Raw genomic sequence first — 22,407 nt, 5'->3', positions numbered from 1 at the left:
ATTGAGCCCAGCTGTTCACAATATATTAATGATTTAGTTGAGGGAACTGAATGTGATATCTTCAAATTTGCAGATGATATAAAGCAGGGTGGGAGGGTGAGCTCTGAGGAGGATGCAGAGATCTTTCAGGGGGTGGCACGGAGGCACAGTGGTTAGCACTACTGCCTCATAAAGCCAGGTACCTGGGTTCGATTCCCAGCTTGGGTCACTGTCTGTGTGGAGTTTGTACCTTCCCCCCGTGTCTGTGTGGGTTTCTTCTGGTTTCCTCCTACGGTCCAAAGATGTGCAGGTTAGGTGGATTGGCCATGCTAAATTGCCCCTTAGTGTCAGGGAGACTAGCTAGGGTAGATGCATGGGGTTAGGGTCTGGGTGGAATTGTGGTCGGTGCAGACTCGATGGGCCGAATGGCTACACTGTAGGATTCTATGATTTGAACAGGCTGAGTGAGTGGGCAAACGCAGAATAATGTGGATAACAGAGAGGTTATCCACTTTATCTGAGAGGAGAATGTACAATGAGGATGTCCTTGTACACAAATAACTGAAGTTAAGTATGCAGGTGCAGCAGGAATTGAAGAAGGAAAATGGTATGTTGGCCTTCACAGCAAGCGGATTCACGTAGAGGAGCAGGGATGCATTGTTGCAATTATAAAGTTTAAAGTTTATTTATTAGTGTCACAAGTAGGCTTACATTGACACTGCAATGAAGTTACTGTGAAAATTCCCTAGTTGCCATACTCTGGCGCCTATTTGGCTACACGGAGAATTTAGCATGGCCAAAGCACCTAACCAGCAATCTTCCGGACTGTGGGAGGAAACTGGAGCACCTGGAGGAAATCCAACAGATATGCGGAGAACATGTAGCCTCCACACCGACAGTGACCCAAGCCGGGAATTGAACCCAGGTCCCTGGTGCTGTGAGGCAGCAGTGCTAACCACTGTGCCCATATACAGGGCCTTGTTGAGGCTATGTCTGGAATATTGTGTGCAGTTTTGGTCTCTATCTGAGGAAAAATGTTCGTGTGTTCTTGCTATAGAGGGAGTGCAGAGTAGGTTTTCCAGACTGATTTCTGGGATGGCAGGACTTGCGTATGAGGAGAGATTGAGTAGGTTAGGAATATATTTGCTGGAGCTAAGAAGAATGAGGGGGAACCTCATAGAAACCTATAAAATTCTAACAGGACTAGACAGGGTAAATGCAGGAAGGATGTTCCCGATGGTGGGGGAGTCCAGAACCAGGGGCCACAGTCTAAGGATACAGGGACAGAAATGAGGAGAAATTTCTTTACCCAGAGAGTGGTAAGCCTGTGGAATTCGCTACCACACAAAGTAGTTGAGGCCAAAACATTGTTTGTTTTCAAGGAGGAGTTAGATCTAGCACTTGGGGCAATGGGGATAAAACGATATGGGGGGGGAAGGGGGATCAGGCTATTGGTGGAGCAGGCTCGAAGGGCCAAATGGCCTCCTCCTGCTCCTATTTTCTATGATTCTATAACCAAGGAGCATATTTAAGGTGATTAGTAGAAGGATTAAAGGAGACACGAGGAAAATCTTTTTCACCCAGAGGATGGTGGACACCTGAAATTCGCTGCCTAAGTTGGTGGTGAGGCTGAAACACTCAATTCATTTGAAAGGTATCTGGATCAGAAATGCTGAAAGCTGCAAAACTACAGATCAGATGCTGGAAAGTGGGATTAGAATAAGTGGCTAGTTTCCTAGCCACAGACACAATGACCTGAATGGCCTCCTTCTGCATCGTAACTTGTCTATAGTTCTATGGAATGTAATATATTCAGCTAACTGTTGAATTGTACAGGAGAAATAAAGTGTCCTGTCTGTATCGGATTTAACACCTTCATCCATTCTTAAATTTAAAAATGAAACACAGGTGTTGATTCAGAAGTTAACATTCTCTGGGGGGGGCACAGTGGTTAGCACAGCTGCCTCACAGCACCAGGGACCCGGGTTCAATTCCCGGCTTGGGTCACTGTCTGTGTGGAGTCTGCATGTTCTTCCTGTGTCTGTGCATGAGTGTTTGTCTGCATGTGGCTCTTTAGCCAATTGACGCAACTTGCATAAGAATACTTGCAGCTTGACTATATTCTTACTGATAGAAATGCATGTATTTGGCACTTTTCTGATGACTGAGTAGGACGCCTGCTGTGTATAAAATTGCAGGTTTGATTTTGCACCTTGCCAAATTCTAGCACTGTAGCATGGTGCTGTAATTGCTGTACCAGAATGTCACCTTTCATCTCTCATTATCAGCTGTGGTAAACTCCACCTGAGTGTGGTCTTTACCCACGCTCCTTATTATGGGTGAAGTTATTTCTTTATTCATTCTCAAGGTGTGAGCATTACTGCAAGCCCAGTTACCCTGAGAAAGTGGCACTGAGTCATCACCTTCAACCCTTGCAGCCTGCTGCGTTAGCACTCCCCCAGTGCATTAAGGAAGGAGTGAGCACGGAATGCCACTTCAGAGGGCAATTAATACCCATGTTAGTGTGGGTCTGGAGTCTCATGTAGACTGGCTGGGCAAAAGTGGCAAGTTTCCTTCCTTAAAGGGCACAAGTGTACTGGTCAAATTTTTAGAATAAATCCAACAGCTTTATAGTCAGTGCAATAGTGGGATTTGTATCTCCATATTCTGTATTAATAATCCAGACGTTCAGTCACATAACCACTCTGCCACTGTTGATCCCCTGAGATATACACTCCATTAATCCTCAGGTTTTGTACTGCAGGATGTGGCAGATTCTCGACGGATAAACAGCCACATTCATGAGGAGGACCAAGAGGCACCTTTACACCTGAATGCAATGATACTGTCTGGAGAGTTCTGGCCACCACTGAAAGAAGAGAAACTTGAGCTCCCTCCAGAAGTGAAGGAAGCAATGGACACATATACCAAAAAATATGAGAAATTAAAAGTAAGTATTGAGTATTTATGCAATGACTTTCTTGGTGGCTGCATGGTCCCAATGCAGATAAAACTCAAGTGCATTTAACATGTAAATAGCTATTTTTAATGGTTCAGATGTCCTAGACAAATAATGGATGGATTACCTTTAACGAGTCTGCCTTATAAGGAACATAACAGCTCACCCAGGAATCTAAGAAGTATCTAATAATAAGCAAGTCTTTGTAAATGTGGAAGCCTGGATTAAAAAGTTGGTGGTGAGTAAACCCTGTGCATGGCTACTCTTAAGGAACCATCACTGGTGTTACAAAGGTATATCTGGAAGATTCTTGAACTGTTGCTCTCTGTGGAGAAACATTTCACTGCCTTTTGGTGATGGTTTGATTCACGTAAGAACATAAGAAATAGGAGCAGGAGTAGGCCATCTAGCCCCTCGAGCCTGCCCCGCCATTCAATAAGATCATGGCTGATCTGACGTGGATCAGTACCACTTACCCGCCTGATCCCCATAACCCTTAATACCCTTACCGATCAGGAATCCATCCATCCGCGCTTTAAACATATTCAGCGAGGTAGCCTCCACCACCTCAGTGGGCAGAGAATTCCAGAGATTCACCACCCTCTGGGAGAAGAAGTTCCTCCTCAACTCTGTCTTAAACCGACCCCCCTTTATTTTGAGGCTGTGTCCTCTAGTTTTAACTTCCTTACTAAGTGGAAAGAATCTCTCCGCCTCCACCCTATCCAGCCCCCGCATTATCTTATAAGTCTCCATAAGATCCCCCCTCATCCTTCTAAACTCCAACGAGTACAAACCCAATCTCCTCAGCCTCTCCTCATAATCCAAACCCCTCATCTCCGGTATCAACCTGGTGAACCTTCTCTGCACTCCCTCCAATGCCAATATATCCTTCCTCATATAAGGGGACCAATACTGCACACAGTATTCCAGCTGCGGCCTCACCAATGCCCTGTACAGGTGCATCAAGACATCCCTGCTTTTATATTCTATCCCCCTCGCAATATAGGCCAACATCCCATTTGCCTTCTTGATCACCTGTTGTACCTGCAGACTGGGCTTTTGCGTCTCATGCACAAGGACCCCCAGGTCCCTTTGCACGGTAGCATGTTTTAATTTGTTTCCATTGAGATAGTAATCCCATTTGTTATTATTTCCTCCAAAGTGTATAATCTCGCATTTCTCAATGTTATACTCCATTTGCCATATCCTCGCCCACTCACTCAGCCTGTCCAAATCTCTCTGCAGATCTTCTCCGTCCTCCACACGATTCACTTTTCCACTTATCTTTGTGTCGTCTGCAAACTTCGTTACCCTACACTCCATCCCCTCCTCCAGATCATCTATATAAATGGTAAACAGTTGCGGCCCGAGTACCGATCCCTGCGGCACGCCACTAGTTACCTTCCTCCAACCGGAAAAACACCCATTTATTCTGACTTTTTGCTTCCTGTCGGATAGCCAGTCCCCAATCCACTTTAACACACTACCCCCAACTCCGTGTGCCCTAATCTTCTTCAGCAGCCTTTTATGGGGCACCTTATCAAACGCCTTTTGGAAATCCAAAAACACCGCATCCACCGGTTCTCCTCCATCAACCGCCCTAGTCACATCTTCATAAAAATCCAACATGTTCGTCAAGCACGACTTTCCCCTCATGAATCCATGCTGCGTCTGATTGATCGAACCATTTCTATCCAGATGCCCTGCTATCTCCTCTTTAATAATGGATTCCAGCATTTTCCCTACTACAGACGTTAAGCTGACCGGCCTATAGTTACCCGCCTTTTGTCTCCTTCCTTTTTTAAACAGCGGCGTAACATCAGCCGTTTTCCAATCAACCGGCACTACCCCAGAATGCAACGAGTTTTGATAAATAATCACTAACGCATCCACTATTACCTCTGACATTTCTTTCAATACCCTGGGATGCATTCCATCCGGACCCGGGGACTTGTCCACCTTCAGTCCCATTAGTCTACCCAGCACTGCCTCTCTGGTAACATTAATTGTATTAAGTATTTCTCCTGCTGCCAACCCTCTATCGTTAATATTTGGCAAACTATTTGTGTCCTCCACCGTGAAGACCGACACAAAAAACTTATTTAAAGACTCAGCCATATCCTCATTTCCCACTATTAACTCCCCCCTCTCGTCCTCCAAGGGTCCAACATTCACTCTAGCCATGACAAGACTTATGAGGTTATGACAAAGTACACTTGTAAACTTGTGTGGTCTGCCCACTAACATGGGCAGTGAGTTTCCTTAAACTTAATTTTTGTACCGTGCTGGTACATGGTCCTCTTTGCAACTGATCTTCACCTTGTCCCTTCATAAGTTAAATATTTTTACACTCTATTGCACAAGTTCCCTATGGAGGTGCATTTTTGGACATTGCAGCCACCGTACAAGGCCATATAGTGTACAAAAGAGGGATTTTGGTAGAGATTCAGAATTTGTTCTGTCCCCTTTTTGAAAGGTTCTTGAGGGAAATCAACAAGGATGAAAGTATCAGTGTTCGACCTGTATATTGATCCTGATTGGAAATTCCCTCAGTATTGTTTGCGTCAGTTTCTTCAATTTAAAAAAAAATCACCACTTTCTTCAATAAAAAAGTCACTTTAATACAACCAAGAATTCACGAAACCTTGAAAGAAATGTGAAATGAAGTTTAATTTCTCTTTGACTAGCATGTGGAGAACTCGACTGGTTTCTTTGGCAACTGTTAAAAAGCCTGCTTCCCCTCATGTTGATGATGCGTTAAGAATCTTGGCTGGATATTTTTTCCAGTGACGTTTCTACTCTGCAGCCCTGAGACTTATTTTTGCTCACTGTGATGTAACTCCAAAGGCTAATGCCATTGAGGTTTCTCTCTCGTGGTTATGGCAAATGGGTTTATCTCTTTCAGGCCATGAGATCACTGAACTGGAAACCTCACCTGGGAAATGCTGACCTGGAGATTGAGCTGGCAGATCGAACGTTGTCTCTGTCCGTCTCCCCTGTCCATGCTGCCATTATTATGCAATTTCAACAAAAGAGTAAGTATCTGTGTAATTAGTGGCAAATGAAACAGAATTTCACATGATCTCAACTAAACATAAAAGCAATCTTCATTATTCAGCTATCCACCATGAGCGAATCAGGATATTGGTGTGCTGGGGGAATAACTGAAACTCAGAACCTTCTAAAATATTTGTACTCTGTGTGGTTTGTGCGCTGCTTCCGTTCTATTAGATAATAAGCCTTGTTTTTAATCTCCTCGTCGTTGTCAGCATTGAGTTATGATATAAATGACCAGGAAAATCTATTGAAGCACATTAGAGTCTGTGGGTTGGTGAAGTTGGAAAAGGATTTTCTTCAGCCAGTCTTCTCCTATCCCTATCTTCCTGCTGAGGATTTGTCCCCTTTTCTAGGGTATGATTTCACTGATATTGGCCACTCTCTAGGACCTGAATAAAAGTGGCAATGTTTGATCCTCTGAGTCAGGACAGTGTCAGTGGGCTATACAACTGCATGGTCTTTGTGTGCAGATCATTGTACAATAGTCAGGATTAGAAGCCTTGGTTCATTTTTGAAAGATCTTTCTCTCTCCTCCTCCCCAACACAGGAGACCATTTGCACCATCCCAACTGATGTATCACTATGCAAACCTTTTTTAAAATACGTTCACGGAATTTGGGGGACATTCCCATCCCTAAATGCCCTCCACTTCAAAGAGTCAACCACATTGCTGTGGCTCTGGAGTCACATGTAGGCCAGAGTGGATACGGATGGCAGATTTCCTTCCCGGATGAGTTTTTACGACAATCGACAATGGTTTCATGGTTATCATTCCAGATTTTTATTGAATCTGGAATTCAGATCCCATGGTGGTTTTTGAGCCCAGGCCTCCAGATCTTTCCCTGTGTCTCTAGATTACTGGTCCAATGACAATACCACTACGCCAGTGTCTGTGGTTCAGTTTACTCATTGCTTTAACTAATTGGGTATTGGAGCAAATGGATTTATAGGCTCCAGTAAGTTTCTCCCCCCTCAATTCTTGCCTTTCCTCGAGTAACTTCAAGATTATTTATGATTTTGGATTAGGCTTATTGAAGATCATAAATTAAATTCATTTTTCAACAAGACGATCTCACAGATAATGTCCCAAGCACCACCATCGCCACTCCTGGTTATGTCCTGTGTCACCAGCAGGGCAGGCCCAACAGAGGTGCCCCCCCCCACCCCTCCCCCCAAACAAGCTGATGAATCAGTACTCCTCCATGTTGAACAACAATTGGCAGAAACACTGAGGGTGGCAAGGGCACAGAATGTATTCTGGGTGGGGGACTTCAATGTCCATCACCAAGAGTGGCTCGGGAAGTACCATCGCAGACCAAGCTGGCTGGATCCTAAAAACACCAGGTTAAAGTCCAACAGGTTTATTTGGTAGTTGGACTTTAACCTGGTGTTGTTAAACTTCTTACTGTGTTTACCCCAGTCCAATGCTGGCATCTCCACATCATGGATCCTAAAAGACATAGTTGCTAGACTGGGACTGTGGCGGTGGTGAGAGAACCAACAAGAGGGAAAAACATACTTGCCCTCATCCGCACCAGCCTGCCTGCCCATGACAGTATCGATAGGAGTAACCACTGCACAGTCTTTGTGGAGACAAAAGTCCCATCTTCACATTGTCAATACCCTCCATCGTGTTGTGTGGCACTATTGCCTCGTTAAATGGGACAGACTTCAAACAGATTTATCAACACAAGACTGGGCAACCATGTGATGCTGTGGGCCATTAGCAGCAGCAGAATTGTACTCAGTCACAATCTATAACCTCATGGCCCGGCATATCCTCCACTTTACCAATACCACCAAACCAGAGGAAAGATCCTGGTTCAATGAAGAGTGCAGAAGAACATGCCAGGAGCAGCACCAAGCACACCTGAAAATGAGGTTTCAACCTGGTGAACACAGAACTACTTGCATGCCAAACGGCATAAACTGCAAGTGATCGAGCTAAGCGATCCCACAAGCGATGGATCTGATCTAAGCTCTGCAGTCCTGCCACATCCATGGTGGTGGAAATTGAACAATTCACTGGACATAGAATAGAACATGGAACAGTACAACACAGAACAGGCCCTTCGGCCCACGATGTTGTGCCGAGCTTTGTTTGAAACCCAAATCAAGCTATTTCCTCCCTATCATCCCGAAGTACTCCATGTGCCTATCCAATAGCTTCCTAAATGTTCCTAAAGTTTCTGACTCCACTATCCCTGCAGGCAGTTCATTCCACACCCCAACCACTCTGAGTAAAAAACCTACCTCTGACATCCTTCCTATATCTCCCACCATGAACCCTATAGTTATGCCCCCTCGTTAACACTCCATTCACCCAAGGAAATAGTCTTTGAACGTTCACTTTATCTATCCCCCTCATCATCTTATAAACCTCTATCAAGTCTCCTCTCAACCTCCTCCGCTCCAAAGAGAAAAGTCCAAGTTCCCTCAACCTTTCCTCATAAGACCGACCCTCCAAACCAGGCAGCATCCTGGTAAATCTCCTTTGCACTCTTTCCAGTGTCTCCACATCCTTCTTATAGTGAGGTGACCAGAACTGCACACAATATTCCAAATGTGATCTCACCAAGGTCCTGTACAGTTGCAGCATAACCCCACGGCTCTTAAACTCAAACCCCCTGTTAATGAACGCCAACACACTATAGGCCTTCTTCACAGCTCTATCCACTTGAGTGGCAACCTTCAGAGATCTATGGATATGAACCCCAAGATCTCTCTGTTCCTCCACATTCTTCAGAACCCTACCTTTGACCCTGTAATCCACATTTAAATTTGTCCTACCAAAATGAATCACCTTGCATTTGTCAGGGTTAAACTTCATTTGCCATTTTTCAGCCCAGCTCTGCATCCTATCTATATCTCTTTGCAGCCTACAACAACCCTCCACCTCATCCACTGCTCCACCAATCTTGGTGTCATCAGCAAATTTACTGATCCACTCTTCAGCCCCCTCCTCCAAGTCATTTATAAAAATGACAAATAGCAGAGGACCAAGCACTGATCCCTGTGGCACTCTGCTGGTAACCGGTTTCCAGTCCGAAAATTTTCCATCCACCACCACCCTCTGTCTTCTGTTAGATAGCCAGTTACCTATCCAATCGGCCAAACTTCCCTCTATCCCACACATCCTTACTTTCTTCATAAGCCGACCATGGGGGACTTTATCAAACGCCTTACTAAAATCCATGTATATGACATCAACTGCACTACCTTCATCTACATACTTAGTTACCTCCTCAAAAAATTCTATCAAATTTGTGAGGCAAGACTTGCCCTTCACAAATCCGTGCTGACTATCCTGGATTAAGCTGCATCTTTCTAAATGGTCGTAAATCCTATCCCTGAGGACCTTTTCCATCAACTTACCGACCACCGAAGTAAGACTAATCGGCCTATAATTACCAGGGTCATTTCTATTCCCTTTCTTAAACAGAGGAACCACATTCGCCACTCTCCAGTCCTCTGGCACCACCCTCGTGGACAGTGAGGACGCAAAGATCAATGCCAAAGGCTCTGCTATCTCATCCCTTGCCTCCCAAAGACTCCTAGGATATATTTCATCAGGCCCGGGGACTTATCAACCTTCAGTTTATTCAAAATTGCTAGTACATCTTCCCTCTGAACATCTACTTCCTCCAGCCTATCAGCCTGTGACACCCTCTCTTCCTCAAAAACATGGCCCCTCTCCTTGGTGAACACCGAAGAAAAGTATTCATTCATCACCTCTCCTATCTCTTCTGACTCCATGCACAAATTCCCACTGCCATCCTTGACCGGCCCCAACCTCACCCTGGTCATTCTTTTATTCCTCACATAAGAGTAAAAAGCCTTGGGGTTTTCCTTGATCCGACCCGCCAAGGACTTCTCATGCCCCCTCCTAGCTCTCCTAAGCCCCTTTTTCAGCTCATTTCTTGCTAACTTGTAACCCTCCATCGAGCCAACTGAACCTTGTTTTCTCAACCTTACATATGCTTCCTTCTTTCTCTTGACAAGACATTCCACCTCTTTTGTGAACCATGGTTCCCTCACTCGGCCATTTCCTCTCTGCCTGGCAGGGACATACCTATCAAGGACACTCAGTATTTGTTCCTTGGAAAAAGTTCCACTTTTCATGAGTGCTTTTCCCTGACAGTTTCTGTTCCCATCTTATGCTCCCTAATTCTTGCCTAATCGCATCATAATTACCTCTCCCCCAATTGTAAACCTTGCCCTGCCGTATGGCCCTATCCCTCTCCATTGCAATAACAAAAGACACCGAATTGTGGTCACTATCTCCAAAGTGCTCTCCCACAACCAAATCCAACACTTGGCCCGGTTCATTTCCCATTACCAAATCCAATGTGGCCCCACCTCTTGTCGGCTTATCCACATATTGTGTCAGGAACCCCTCCTGCACACACTGCACAAAAACTGCCCCATCCGAACTATTCGACCTATAAAGGCTCTATAAAATTCGACCTATAAAATTTGGACGAAGAGGCTCCACAAATATCCTCATCCTTAACGGTGGAGGAGCCCAGTATATCAGTGCAAAAGATCAGGTGGAAACATGCGCAACAACCTTCAGCCAGAAATGCCGAGTGGGTGATCCATCTTGGCTTCCTCTGGAAGTCCCCAGCATCAGAGATGTCGGTCTTCAGCCAATTCGATTCATTCCATATGATATCAAGAATGATATCAAGAAACTGCTGAAACACAGGATACTGCAAAGACTATGGGCCCTGACAATATTCCAGCTATAGTACTGAAAACATGTGCTCCAGAATTACCTGTGTCCTTAGCCAAGCTGTTCCAGTACAACTACAACACCGGCATCTACCCGGCAATGTGAAAGTTACCTGGCTATGTCCTGTACACAAAAAGCAGGATAAATCCTACCGAGTCAATTATCAACCCATCAGTCTACTCTCGATCATCAGGAAAGTGATGGAAGGGGTCATCAACAGTGCTATCAAGCAGCACCTGCTCAGCAACAATCTGTTCATGGATGCTCAGTTTGTGTTCTGCCAGGGTCACTCAGCTCCTGACCTCAATACAGCCTTGGTTCAAACATGGACCAAAGAGCTGAATGCTGGGGCTGAGGTGAGAGTGGCAGCCCTTGGCATCAAGGCAGCATTTGACTGAGTTTGGCATCAAGGAGCCCTAGCAAAACTGGAGTCAATGAGAATCAGGAGGAAAACCCTCTGCTGGTTGGAGTCATACCTGGCACAATAAAAGATGGTTGTTGTGTTTGCAGGTCAATCAGCTCAGCTCCAGGACATCTCTGGAGGAGTCTCTCAGGGTAGTGTCCTAGGTCCAACCATCTTCAGCTGCTTCATCAGTGACCTTCCTTCCATCATAAGGTCAGAAGTGGAAATGTTCGCTGATGCCTGCACAATGTTCAGTATCATTTGCGATTCACTGAATCCCCCACTATCAACATCCTGGGTGTTACCAATGACCAGAAACCGAACTGGACTAGCCATATAAATACTGTGGCTACAAAAGCAGGTTAAAGGCTAGGAATCCTGTGGTAAATAACTTCACTTCCTAACTTTCCAAAGTTTGTTCCACATCTATAAGGCACGTCAGGAACGTCACTTGCCTGGATGGGTGCAGCTCCAACAACACTCAAGAATCTTGACAGCATCCAGGACAAAGCAGCCCGCTTGATTGCTATCCCTCCCACAAATTCAATCCCTTTACCGCCACTGATGAATAGTGGTAGCCATGTGTACCAGCTGCAGGATGCACTGCAGGAACTCACTAAGGCTTCTAAGGTAACACCTTCCAAACCCACAATCGCTATCATCTGGAAGGACAAGAGCAGCAAATACCTGGGAACACCAATACCTGGAGGTTCCTCTCCAAGTCACTCACCATCCTGACTTGTAAATGTATCATTGTTCCTTCACTGTCGCTGGGTCAAAATCTTGGAACTCCCTCTCCAACAGCACTGGGGTGTACCCACACCTCGGACCACAGCAGTTCAGGAAGGAAGCTCATTACCACCTTCTGAAGGGTAACTAGGCATGGGCAATAAATGCTGGTCTAACCAGTGATGCCACATCCCATAAATGTAATTAAAAAATCATGATGTACTACTGTATGTGCTACTGCAGAACCATGGCTGAGATTTGGTTGAATGTGTGTATCTAAAGGTACCTGGACTTTGGATGAGCTCAGTGACGCACTCAAGGTTCCAGTCATTGCTCTAAGAAGGAAAATTGCTCTTTGGCAGCAACAGGGGGTTCTGAAAGAGGATCCCACAGACACATTTACAGTGATTGAGGAGGAACAGAAGGATCAACAGGAGAAAATGGTTTTGATAGATAGTGACGAGGAGGGAGACTCTGCCATGGCTTCCCAGGCTGACCAGAAAGAGGAAGAGTTACAGGTAGAGCTGTTTTAGTTGATTACATTGTGATGCGTTGAATGTCAGTAACTTGCAATTCTTAGACTATTTGCTAAAATAAACAAGGTAATTGTTCTACTCCTTTAATATACATAATGTACAGATAATCACAAAATCCCTGAGAAACATCTTAATATTATTAAAAGGTTGTTAGGTCCATAAGTGCCCACCTGATATCACCAGTCTTCATGGCTATCTACCGACCCCATGTGTGGGCATCATGTGAGAACAGGACTGTTGCCCCTTATTTCGGAAAGATAAAGAAAGACTTGCATTTATATTGTGCCTTTTACAACCACCGGATGTCCCAAAGAACTTTCCAGCCCACGCAGTACTTTTAAAGCAGTCATTATTAATATAGGAAACATGACAACCAGTTTGTGCACAGCAGGATCCCACAAACAGCTATGTGACGATGACCAGATAATTTGTTCTAAGTAATTTATTTGAGAGATAAAAATATTGGCCAGGACACTGGGAGAACTTTCTCCTCTTTAAGTAAGAGCTGTGGTATATTTTACATCCACCTGAGTTAAACTCTTCTGGCACTCCCTGTCTCGTGAAAAGAAAAAATAGTGGATGAAGCCCATTGCTGTGGAGCTGGATTCCTAGAGTCATAGAGGTTTACAGCATGGAAACAGGCCCTTCGGCCCAACTTGTCCATGCCGCCCTTTTTTTTTTAAAGGCCTAAACTAGTCCCAATTGCCTGCATTTGGCCCATATCCCTCTATACCCATCATACCCATGTAACTGTGGAAATGCTTTTTAAAAGGCAAAATTGTACCTGCCTCTAGTACTACCTCTGGCAGCTTGTTCCAGACACTCACCACCCTCTGTGTGAAATAAATGCCCCTCTGGACACTTTTGTATCTCTCCCTTTTCACCTTAAACCTATGCCCTCTAGTTTTAGACTCCCCTACCTTTGGGAAAAGATATTGACTATTTACCTTTATCTATGCTCCTCATTATTTTATAGACCTCTATAAGATCACCCCTCAGCCTCCTATGCTCCAGAGAAAAAAGTCCCAGTCTATCCAGCCTCTCCTTATAAACTCAAACCATCAAGTCCCAGTAGCATCCTAGTAAGTCTTTTCTGCACTCTTTCTAGTTTAATAATATCCTTTCTATAATAGGGTGACCAGAACTGTACACACTATTCCGAGTGTGGCCTTACCAATGTCTCGTACAACTTCAACAAGACGTCCCAACTCCTGTATTCAATGTTCTGACCAATGAAACCAAGCATGCCGAATGCCTTCTTCACAACTCTGTCCATCTGTGACTCCACTTTCAAGGAGCCATGTACCTGTACTCCTAGATCTCTTTGTTCTGTAACTCTCCCCAACGCCCTACCATTAACTGTGTAAGTCCTGCCCTGGTTCAATCTACCAAAATGTATCACCTCGCATTTATCTAAATTAAACTCCAGCTGCCATTCATCAGCCCACTGGCCCAATTGATCAAGATCCCGTTGCAATCCTAGATAACCTTCTCCACTGTCCTGCATGAGTCTTCAGCTTGTGGAGTAGCAGGGGCTGAACATGAATCCAGTGTTTTGGTGCATTGTAAATAAAGCTGGTAATTTGTGCCTTGCAGCTTTTCTGGACGTACATCCAGGGTATGCTGACCAATCTTGAGAGCTTACCACTGGAGCGTATTCACACCATGCTCAAGATGTTTGTGATGACGGGACCAGTTATGGCTGAAATTGACATGCAGGAGCTTCAGTCATTCTTACAGAAGAAAGTAAAGGATCACCAGCTAGTCTATTCTGGCGGAGTGTACCGACTTCCCAAATCTAATTGCTGAATGAGAACCCGTGCTCAGAAAGGTAACTTGTCTTTATTCAGCTGTAGCATTGAGATATCCGAGTCGCCATCAGTTTTAACATGAATAGCTTTTGATCCATGGACGTCCAGAAATATGTCTGTCATCCTGGACTGTGGTTTTCAGAGCTCTCTTCATGCTGGAATAGACACTGAGGCTATTCCAAAGACACTAACATCAGTCCTAACTACAAAGTACAGTATGAACACACAAGATTTTAAAATAGTTCCAAACATATTAATTGTGCTCTCTGTATTCTGTTCTGGTGTGATGTACTCATTTTTTGTGTGATTGATATGAGCAGAACACACTGAGACAGCTGACTGCTCGGAGTGAAGACAACATGCTGCCCTATCATTTTTACCCATTAGACATGAAAGGGTCTCCACTAAGTCATTGATATCTGGAGCTCAGTAAGGCTTCGATAAATGTTTGTGCACTGAAAGGTTAGAGGAAAGCAAATGGTATGTTGGCCTTCATAATAATTGGAGAACAGGAGCGGGGATATCTTGCCACAGTTATACATAGGGCCTTGGTGATGCCACACCTGGAATATTGCATGCAGTTTTGGTCTCGTAGTCTGAGGAAGGATGTTCTTGCTATGAAAGGAGTGCAGCAGAGGTTTATCAGACTGATTCCTGGGATGGCAAGACTGACTTATGAGGAGGGATTGAGCGGTTAGGATTGTATTCGCTTGAGTTCAGAAGAATGAGGCGGAATCTCATAGAAACCTATAAAATTCTAACAGGACCAGGCAAGGTAGATGCAGGATTGTTCCCAATGGTGAGGGAGTCCAGAACCAGGGGTTACAGTCTGAGGATATGGGCTAGACTGTTCAGGGCTGAGATGAGGAGAAATTTCTTTACCCAGAGAGTGATAAATCTGTAGAATTCGCTACCACACAAAGCAGTTGAGGTCAAAACATTGTATGTTTTCAAGAAGAAGTTAGATATAGCACTTGGGGCTAAAGGGATCAAAGGATATGGGGGGTGGAGGGGGGAGACAGGAACAGGTTATTGAATTGGATAATCAGCCAGGATCAAAATGAATGGTGAAGCAGGCTTGAAGGGCCAAATACCCTCTTCCTGCTTCTAGTTTCTTGTTCCTGTGTTAGCTTTTGGAAGTAAATGGGTTTGTAAATATTCTTTCTGTTTAATTATAAAATTAATAGCTACCATTGTTACAATGCTCGGTTTTGACAAAACGGCCCTGCCTTGCATGGATAAGTTTTCATACAAGAACTTAGTTGATTTGACTTATTATTGTCACATGTATTGGTATACAGTGACAAGTATTGTTTCTTGCGCGCGATACAAAGCGTACCATACATAGAGAAGGAAAGGAGAGAGTGCAGAATGTAGTGTTACAGTCATAGCTAGGGTGTAGAGAAAGATCAACTTAATGCAAGGTAGGTCCATTCAAAAGTCTGATGGCAGCAGGGAAGAAGCTGTCCTTGAGTCAGTTGGTACGTGTCCTCAGACTTTTGTACCTTTTTCCTGATGGAAGAAGGAGGAAGAGAGTATGTCCGGGGTGCGTGGGGTCCTTGATTATGCTGGCTGCTTTTCCAAGGCAGCGGGAAGTGTGGACAGAGTCAATGGATGGGAGGCTGGTTTGTGTGATGGATTGGGCTTCGTTCATGACCCATTGTAGTTTATTGCGGTCTTGGACTGAACAGGAGCTGTACCAAGTTGTGATACAACCAGAAAGAATGCTTTCTATGGTGCATCTGTAAAAGTTGGTGAGAGCCATAGCCAACATGCCAAATTTCCTTAGCCTTCTGAGAAAGCAGAGGTGTTGGTGGGCTTTCTTAACTAAACCATTGGCATGGAGGGACCAGGCCAGGTTGTTGGTGATCAGGACACCTAAAAACTTGAAGCTCTCGACCCTTTCTACTTCGTCCCCATTGATGTAGACAGGGGCATGTTCTCCACTACGCTTCCTGAAGTCGATGACAATCTCCTTTGTTTTGTTGACATTGAGGGAGAGATTATTGTCGTTGCACCAGTTCACCAGATTCTCTATCTCATTCCTGTACTCTGTCTCATCATTGTTTGAAATCCGACCCACTTCATATGATCTGGAAGCTGCAATGAAATGCTTCATCAATGCTTAACAATTATTGTCACTTGAAGTTAGAGATTCCTACACTTAAGGAAATCTCACCAAACTTTCCTCTATAAATCAGAAAGTTACAGCTCACAGAAATAAGAGACCGCAATCTTATACAACAAGCTGTTTTAGTTAACTCTGAGGGGACCAACTCATTTGCTGACCATAACTAGCAATCAGGATGTACTTAGCCTGTAACTAATGTAATAACCTCCCTGTTTGACCTAGTCTTGAGTGTTGTTATGATCTCTGCTTCAGTCACTAGCTATGGTGGAGAGTTCCACCACCTCATGAGATTGATTGTGTATGAAAAAAAAAAATCTTTCTCTCTGATCCAGATCTCTTGTATTTAACCTTGTATCTGTGTCCCATCATTTTGAATTATTGTAAGTTGTCTGTTTTCATCTGCCTCTGCCCTATCTTACTGTCATTTTAATTACCGCTGTCTGTCGCCTAGCTATCGCTTCTGTTCCGATGAATCCAGCTGAAATTGGGGTTGAATAAGGCACCAGAGTTGTGAGCAGTCTGGTTCCACTCGAGACAGTGACTTTGGGGGGATAGGAGGAAGAGAGTATGGAATTTGGGAAAGGGGTGATGGGGTGGGGCAAAGACTGGTCTTCTCAGTAATGGATGAAATTGTGGCTTCTCCATGGTAGGATATCAACAATCAGTTTGAGGTTCTGAGAAAGCTGAGGAGTTAGGCAAGATAGCGAGGAATCAATTTGTATCCAGTTCCTTCATCAGCTATGGTCAGTTTATAGCTCACCTTCCTTCCACCAAACTTGAGCTGTTTTTATTTATTTTTTGTTTTTCCCAAGATGTAAGCATGTGTAATCTTGCTGTAAAGATTTGCCTTAAAGTGACATAGAATTCCATGCATGTTTTTCATTTGGCTGATTTGATTTATTATTGTTACATGTATTAACATGAGATGAAAAGTATTGTTTCTTGCACGCTATACAGACAAAACATACCGTTCATAGAAAAGGAAACGAGAGTGCAGAATGTAGTGTTACAGTCATAGCTAGGATGTAGAGAAAGATCAACTTAATGCAAGGTTAAGTCCATTCAAAAGTCTGACAACAGCAGGGAAGAAGCTGTTCTTGAGTCAGTTGGTACGTGACCTCAGACTTTTCTATCTTTTTCCCGAAGGAAGAAGGTGGAAGAGAGAATGTCCAGGGTGCGTGGGGTCCTTAATTATGCTGCTGCTTTGCTGAGGCAGCGGGAAATGTAGACAGAGTCAATGGATGGGAGGCTGGTCAGCTGTATCTGATAGATCAATAATTAATCTGTTAGTTTATTTTAAAATAAACTTTCTTCAAAATAAGTGCTTATCAAATTAGAAAGTTACAGATTAAGCCAATGGTTTTTATAATTAAAGGCATATCAAGCACAAAAATCAACAAATTCTACAAATGCAATATGTATAAGTATAAGTAGATTCTTAATTCCAGATCTTTTTTATTCAATTAAGATTCCACTATCTGCCATGGCAAGATTTGAACCTGGGTCCCCACAACATTGGCTGAGTTTCTGGATTAATTGTCTAGCAATAATACCATTAGGCCATTGCCTCCCCAACATATCTATCCCAGCCTTGAGCATACTTAACGACCTAGCCCCTACAGCACTCTGGTAAAGAATTCCATAGATTCACTGCGCTGTGAGAGAAGAAATTCCTCCTGATCTTAAAGGATGACCCCTTACTCTGAGTTCATACCCTCTTAACCTAGAGTCTCCCACTAGGGAAAACAACAAAGAACAAAGAACAAAGAACAGTACAGCACAGGAAACAGGCCCTTCGGCCCTCCAAGCCTGTGCCGCTCCTTGGTCCAACTAGACCAACCGTTTGTATCCCTCCATTCCCAGGCTGCTCATGTGACTATCCAGGTAAGTCTTAAACGATGTCAGCGTGCCTGCCTCCACCACCCTACTTGGCAGTGCATTCCAGGCCCCCACCACCCTCTGTGTAAAAAACGTCCCTCTGATGTCTGAGTTATACTTCGCCCCTCTCAGCTTGAGCCCGTGACCCCTCGTGATCGTCACCTCCGACCTGGGAAAAAGCTTCCCACTGTTCACCCTATCTATACCCTTCATAATCTTGTATACCTCTATTAGATCTCCCCTCATTCTCCGTCTTTCCAAGGAGAACAACCCCAGTCCACCCAATCTCTCCTCATAGCTAAGACCCTCCATACCAGGCAACATCCTGGTAAACCTTCTCTGCACTCTCTCCAATGCCTCCACGTCCTTCTGGTAGTGCGGCGACCAGAACTGGACGCAGTACTCCAAATGCGGCCTAACCAGCGTTCTATACAGCTGCATCATCAGACTCCAGCTTTTATACTCTATACCCCGTCCTATAAAGGCAAGCATACCATATGCCTTCTTCACCACCTTCTCCACCTGTGTTGCCACCTTCAAGGATTTGTGGACTTGCACACCTAGGTCCCTCTGTGTCTCTATACTCCTGATGACTCTGCCATTTATTGCATAACTCCTCCCTACATTATTTCTTCCAAAATGCATCACTTCGCATTTATCCGGATTAAATTCCATCTGCCACCTCTCCGCCCAATTTTCCAGCCTATCTATATCCTGCTGTATTGCCCGACAATGCTCTTCGCTATCCGCAATTCCAGCCATCTTTGTGTCATCCGCAAACTTGCTGATTACACCAGTTACACCTTCTTCCAAATCATTTATATATATCACAAATAGCAGAGGTCCCAGTACAGAGCCCTGCGGAACACCACTGGTCACAGACCTCCAGCCGGAAAAAGACCCTTCGACCACTACCCTCTGTCTCCTATGGCCAAGCCAGTTCTCCACCCATCGAGCCACTTCTCCTTGTATCCCATGAGCCTTAACCTTCTTAACCAACCTGCCATGTGGGACTTTGTCAAATGCCTTACTGAAATCCATATAGACGACATCCACGGCCCTTCCTTCATCAACCGTTTTTGTCACTTCCTCAAAAAACTCCACCAAATTTGTAAGGCACGACCTCCCTCTTACAAAACCATGCTGTCTGTCACTAATGAGATTGTTCCGTTCTAAATGCACATACATCCTGTCTCTAAGAATCCTCTCCAACAACTTCCCTACCACGGACGTCAAGCTCACCGGCCTATAATTTCCTGGGTTATCCCTGCTACCCTTCTTAAACAACGGGACCACATTCGCTATCCTCCAATCCTCAGGGACCTCACCCGTGTCCAAAGAAGCGACAAAGATTTCCGTCAGAGGCCCAGCAATTTCCTCTCTCGTCTCCCTGAGCAGTCGAGGATAGATGCCATCAGGCCCTGGGGCTTTGTCAGTTTTAATGTTCCCTAAAAAACCTAACACTTCCTCTCTCGTAATGGAGATTTTCTCTAACGGGTCAACACCTCCCTCCGAGACACTCCCGGTTAACACGCCCCTCTCCTTCGTGAATACCGATGCAAAGTATTCATTTAGGATCTCCCCTATTCCCTTGGGTTCTAAGCATAATTCCCCTCCTTTGTCCCTGAGAGGTCCGATTTTCTCCCTGACAACTCTTTTGTTCCTAACGTATGAATAGAATGCCTTAGGATTCTCCTTAATCCTGCCTGCCAAGAACATCTCGTGCCCTCTTTTTGCCCTTCTAACTCCCCGTTTGAGATCTTTCCTACTCTCTCTGTATTCCTCCAGAGCTCCATCTGTTTTCAGTTGCCTGGACTTAACGTACGCCTCCCTTTTCATTTTAATCAGATCCTCAATTTCCCTGGTTATCCACGGCTCTCGAATCCTATCTTTCCTATCTTTCCTTTTTACAGGCACATGCCTATCCTGCAGCCTTATCAATAGTTCCTTAAAAGACTCCCACATGCCAGACGCGGACTTACCCTCGAACATCCTCTCCCAATCAACATCCACCAATTCCTGCCTAATCCGGCTATAGTCAGCCTTCCCCCAATTTAGCACCCTGCCCGTAGGACAGCACTCATCCTTGTCCATTACTATCCTAAAGTTAACAGAGTTGTGGTCACTATTTGCCACATGTTCCCCTACCGAAACTTTGACGACCAGACCGGGCTCATTTCCCAGAACTAGGTCCAGTATAGCCCCCTCTCTAGTCGGGCTATCTACATACTGTTCCAAAGAACCTTCCAGTACGCATTTTACAAATTCCTCCCCGTCCGGTCCCCCAGCTCTAAGCACTTTCCAGTCTGTGCCAGGGAAATTAAAGTCCCCCACTACAACAACCCTATGTTTTCTGCACCTATCCAGAATCTCCTGACATATCCTTTCCTCCACTTCCCGTGGGCTGTTGGGTGGTCTGTAGTACACCCCCAGCATAGTGACTGCACCCTTCCTGTTTCTGAGTTCCACCCACAGCGACTCAGTACATGACCCCTCTAAGTTGTCTACCCTCTGCACCGCGGTAATATGCTCCTTAACTAATATCGCTACTCCCCCACCTTTTTTAGCCCCTCCTCTGTCTCGCCTAAAACACTGATACCCCGGAATATTCAGCTGCCAGTCCTGTCCTTTTAACCAAGTTTCCGTCACCGCAACCACATCCAAATTCCACACAAGCATTAAGGCCCTAAGTTTGTCTGTTTTACCCGTTACACTCCTCGCATTGAAGCAGATGCACTCCAGACCTCCAGGCCCAGTCAGGTCCTCCTCCTCCAGAGTGCTCCTCTTCTTAGCTAGCCTTGCCCTGGCCCCCAGCTCGACCCCAGCCTCAGTATTTACTGACCTCCTGTTTTGTTCCCCACCCCCCTGCCACACTAGTTTAAATCCTGCCGAAACACTCGAGCAAAACTCCCAGCCAGGATATTTGCTCCCTTCCAGTTAAGGTGTAACCCATCCTTTCTGTACAGTTGCCATCCTGACTTGAAGATTTCCCAGTTATCTATGAATTTAAAACCCTCCCTCTTGCACCAGTCCTTTAGCCACGCGTTCAACTGTAGAATCTCCCTGTTCCGAGCCTCACTTGCACTAGGCACCGGGAGCAGTCCAGAGATTGCTACACTGGAGGTCTTACTTTTTAGCCTAGCACCCAACTCCCTGAATTTCTCTCGTATGACCCCCCTGCTCTTCCTACCTACATCATTTCCCCCAATGTGTACAATCACATCCGTTTGACTACCTTCCTTTTTAAATATGCTTCCTACCCTCTCGGAGACATCCAGTACCCCGGCACCAGGGAGGCAGACTACCATCCTGGATTCTCGTTCAGTCCCACAGAAGCGCCTGTCCGTGTCTCTAACTATTGCGTCCCCCACAACTATCGCTCTCCTAAACCCCTTCTTTCCCTTCCGGACCCCTGAGCCTGTCTCCGTGGAGGCGATCTGGTCCTCGTGGCTTACCCCTGGAGGGTCATCCCCCTCCACAGAATCCAAAACAATATACCTATTGTGGAGGGGGACAACCACAGGGGATCCCTCCACAGACTGCTCACTCCCTTCCCTTCTCCCATCTGTTGCCCATCCCTTTCTCTTATGGGAGACTGCCACTGGGGTGCTTTCTGGCACATCACCCTTCTGACTATTACCCCTCCTAACCGTGACCCACGTGTCTTCCTTCCGAGACCCTGGTGTCACTACCTGACTATAACTTTTATCTATGACTCTCTCATTTTCCCTAACTAAACTGAGTTCATCGAGCCTCAGCTCCAGCTCCCTTACACGATCCTTCAGGAGATGCAGTTCCACACATCTGGCACAGATATGGACTTCCGGGAGGCAAGTTGTCTCCAGGAACTCCCACATCCCACACCGAATGCAGTATACTGGCCTCCCACTCATACCAGCCATGTCCTTTTTAGTTTTGGGGATAAAACAAAAAGGGGGTGTAACCGAAGAAAAACAAACAAACAACCTTCCTCGCCGAAGCCCTGTGAGCCAAAGCCCTTTTAGCTCTCACTCTGTCCCCTGCTCACTCCGCTGCCCGCTAACGACGCTGCCCGCTCAAAGGTGCGGCCTACTTTTAAACCCTCCAAAACCTTCCCAGGCTGCTGCTGGGCCTATTTCCTGTTTAGGAAAAAAAAAACCTCCGATTTTTTTCACTAATTGAACTGAAAAATAATTAAATAAATTAATTA

The 22,407-nt window shown here is 45.1% G+C and overlaps 1 protein-coding gene across 3 annotated transcripts in view; it reads left to right on the top strand.

The window, feature by feature from the left end:
• Positions 1-22,407, top strand: part of anapc2 (anaphase promoting complex subunit 2) — a 105,897-nt gene that overhangs the window by 77,548 nt on the left and 5,942 nt on the right. For 2 of the 3 annotated variants that reach the window (XM_078226686.1, XM_078226687.1), the window contains 4 exons: positions 2,744-2,929; positions 5,844-5,973; positions 12,145-12,380; positions 13,995-14,229. In XM_078226686.1, coding sequence (XP_078082812.1) covers positions 2,744-2,929; positions 5,844-5,973; positions 12,145-12,380; positions 13,995-14,207 — 765 coding nt within the window. In that variant the 3' untranslated portion in view covers positions 14,208-14,229. The remainder of the gene's footprint in view (positions 1-2,743; positions 2,930-5,843; positions 5,974-12,144; positions 12,381-13,994; positions 14,230-22,407) is intronic. The other variant, XM_078226688.1, reaches the window with a different exon arrangement.

The sequence above is a fragment of the Mustelus asterias genome, chromosome 13 (assembly GCF_964213995.1).
Source record: "Mustelus asterias chromosome 13, sMusAst1.hap1.1, whole genome shotgun sequence".
Classification (NCBI taxonomy): domain Eukaryota; kingdom Metazoa; phylum Chordata; class Chondrichthyes; order Carcharhiniformes; family Triakidae; genus Mustelus; species Mustelus asterias.
The sequence above is the reverse complement of the archived record's forward strand: the minus strand, read 5'-3'. Positions and strand labels throughout refer to the sequence as shown.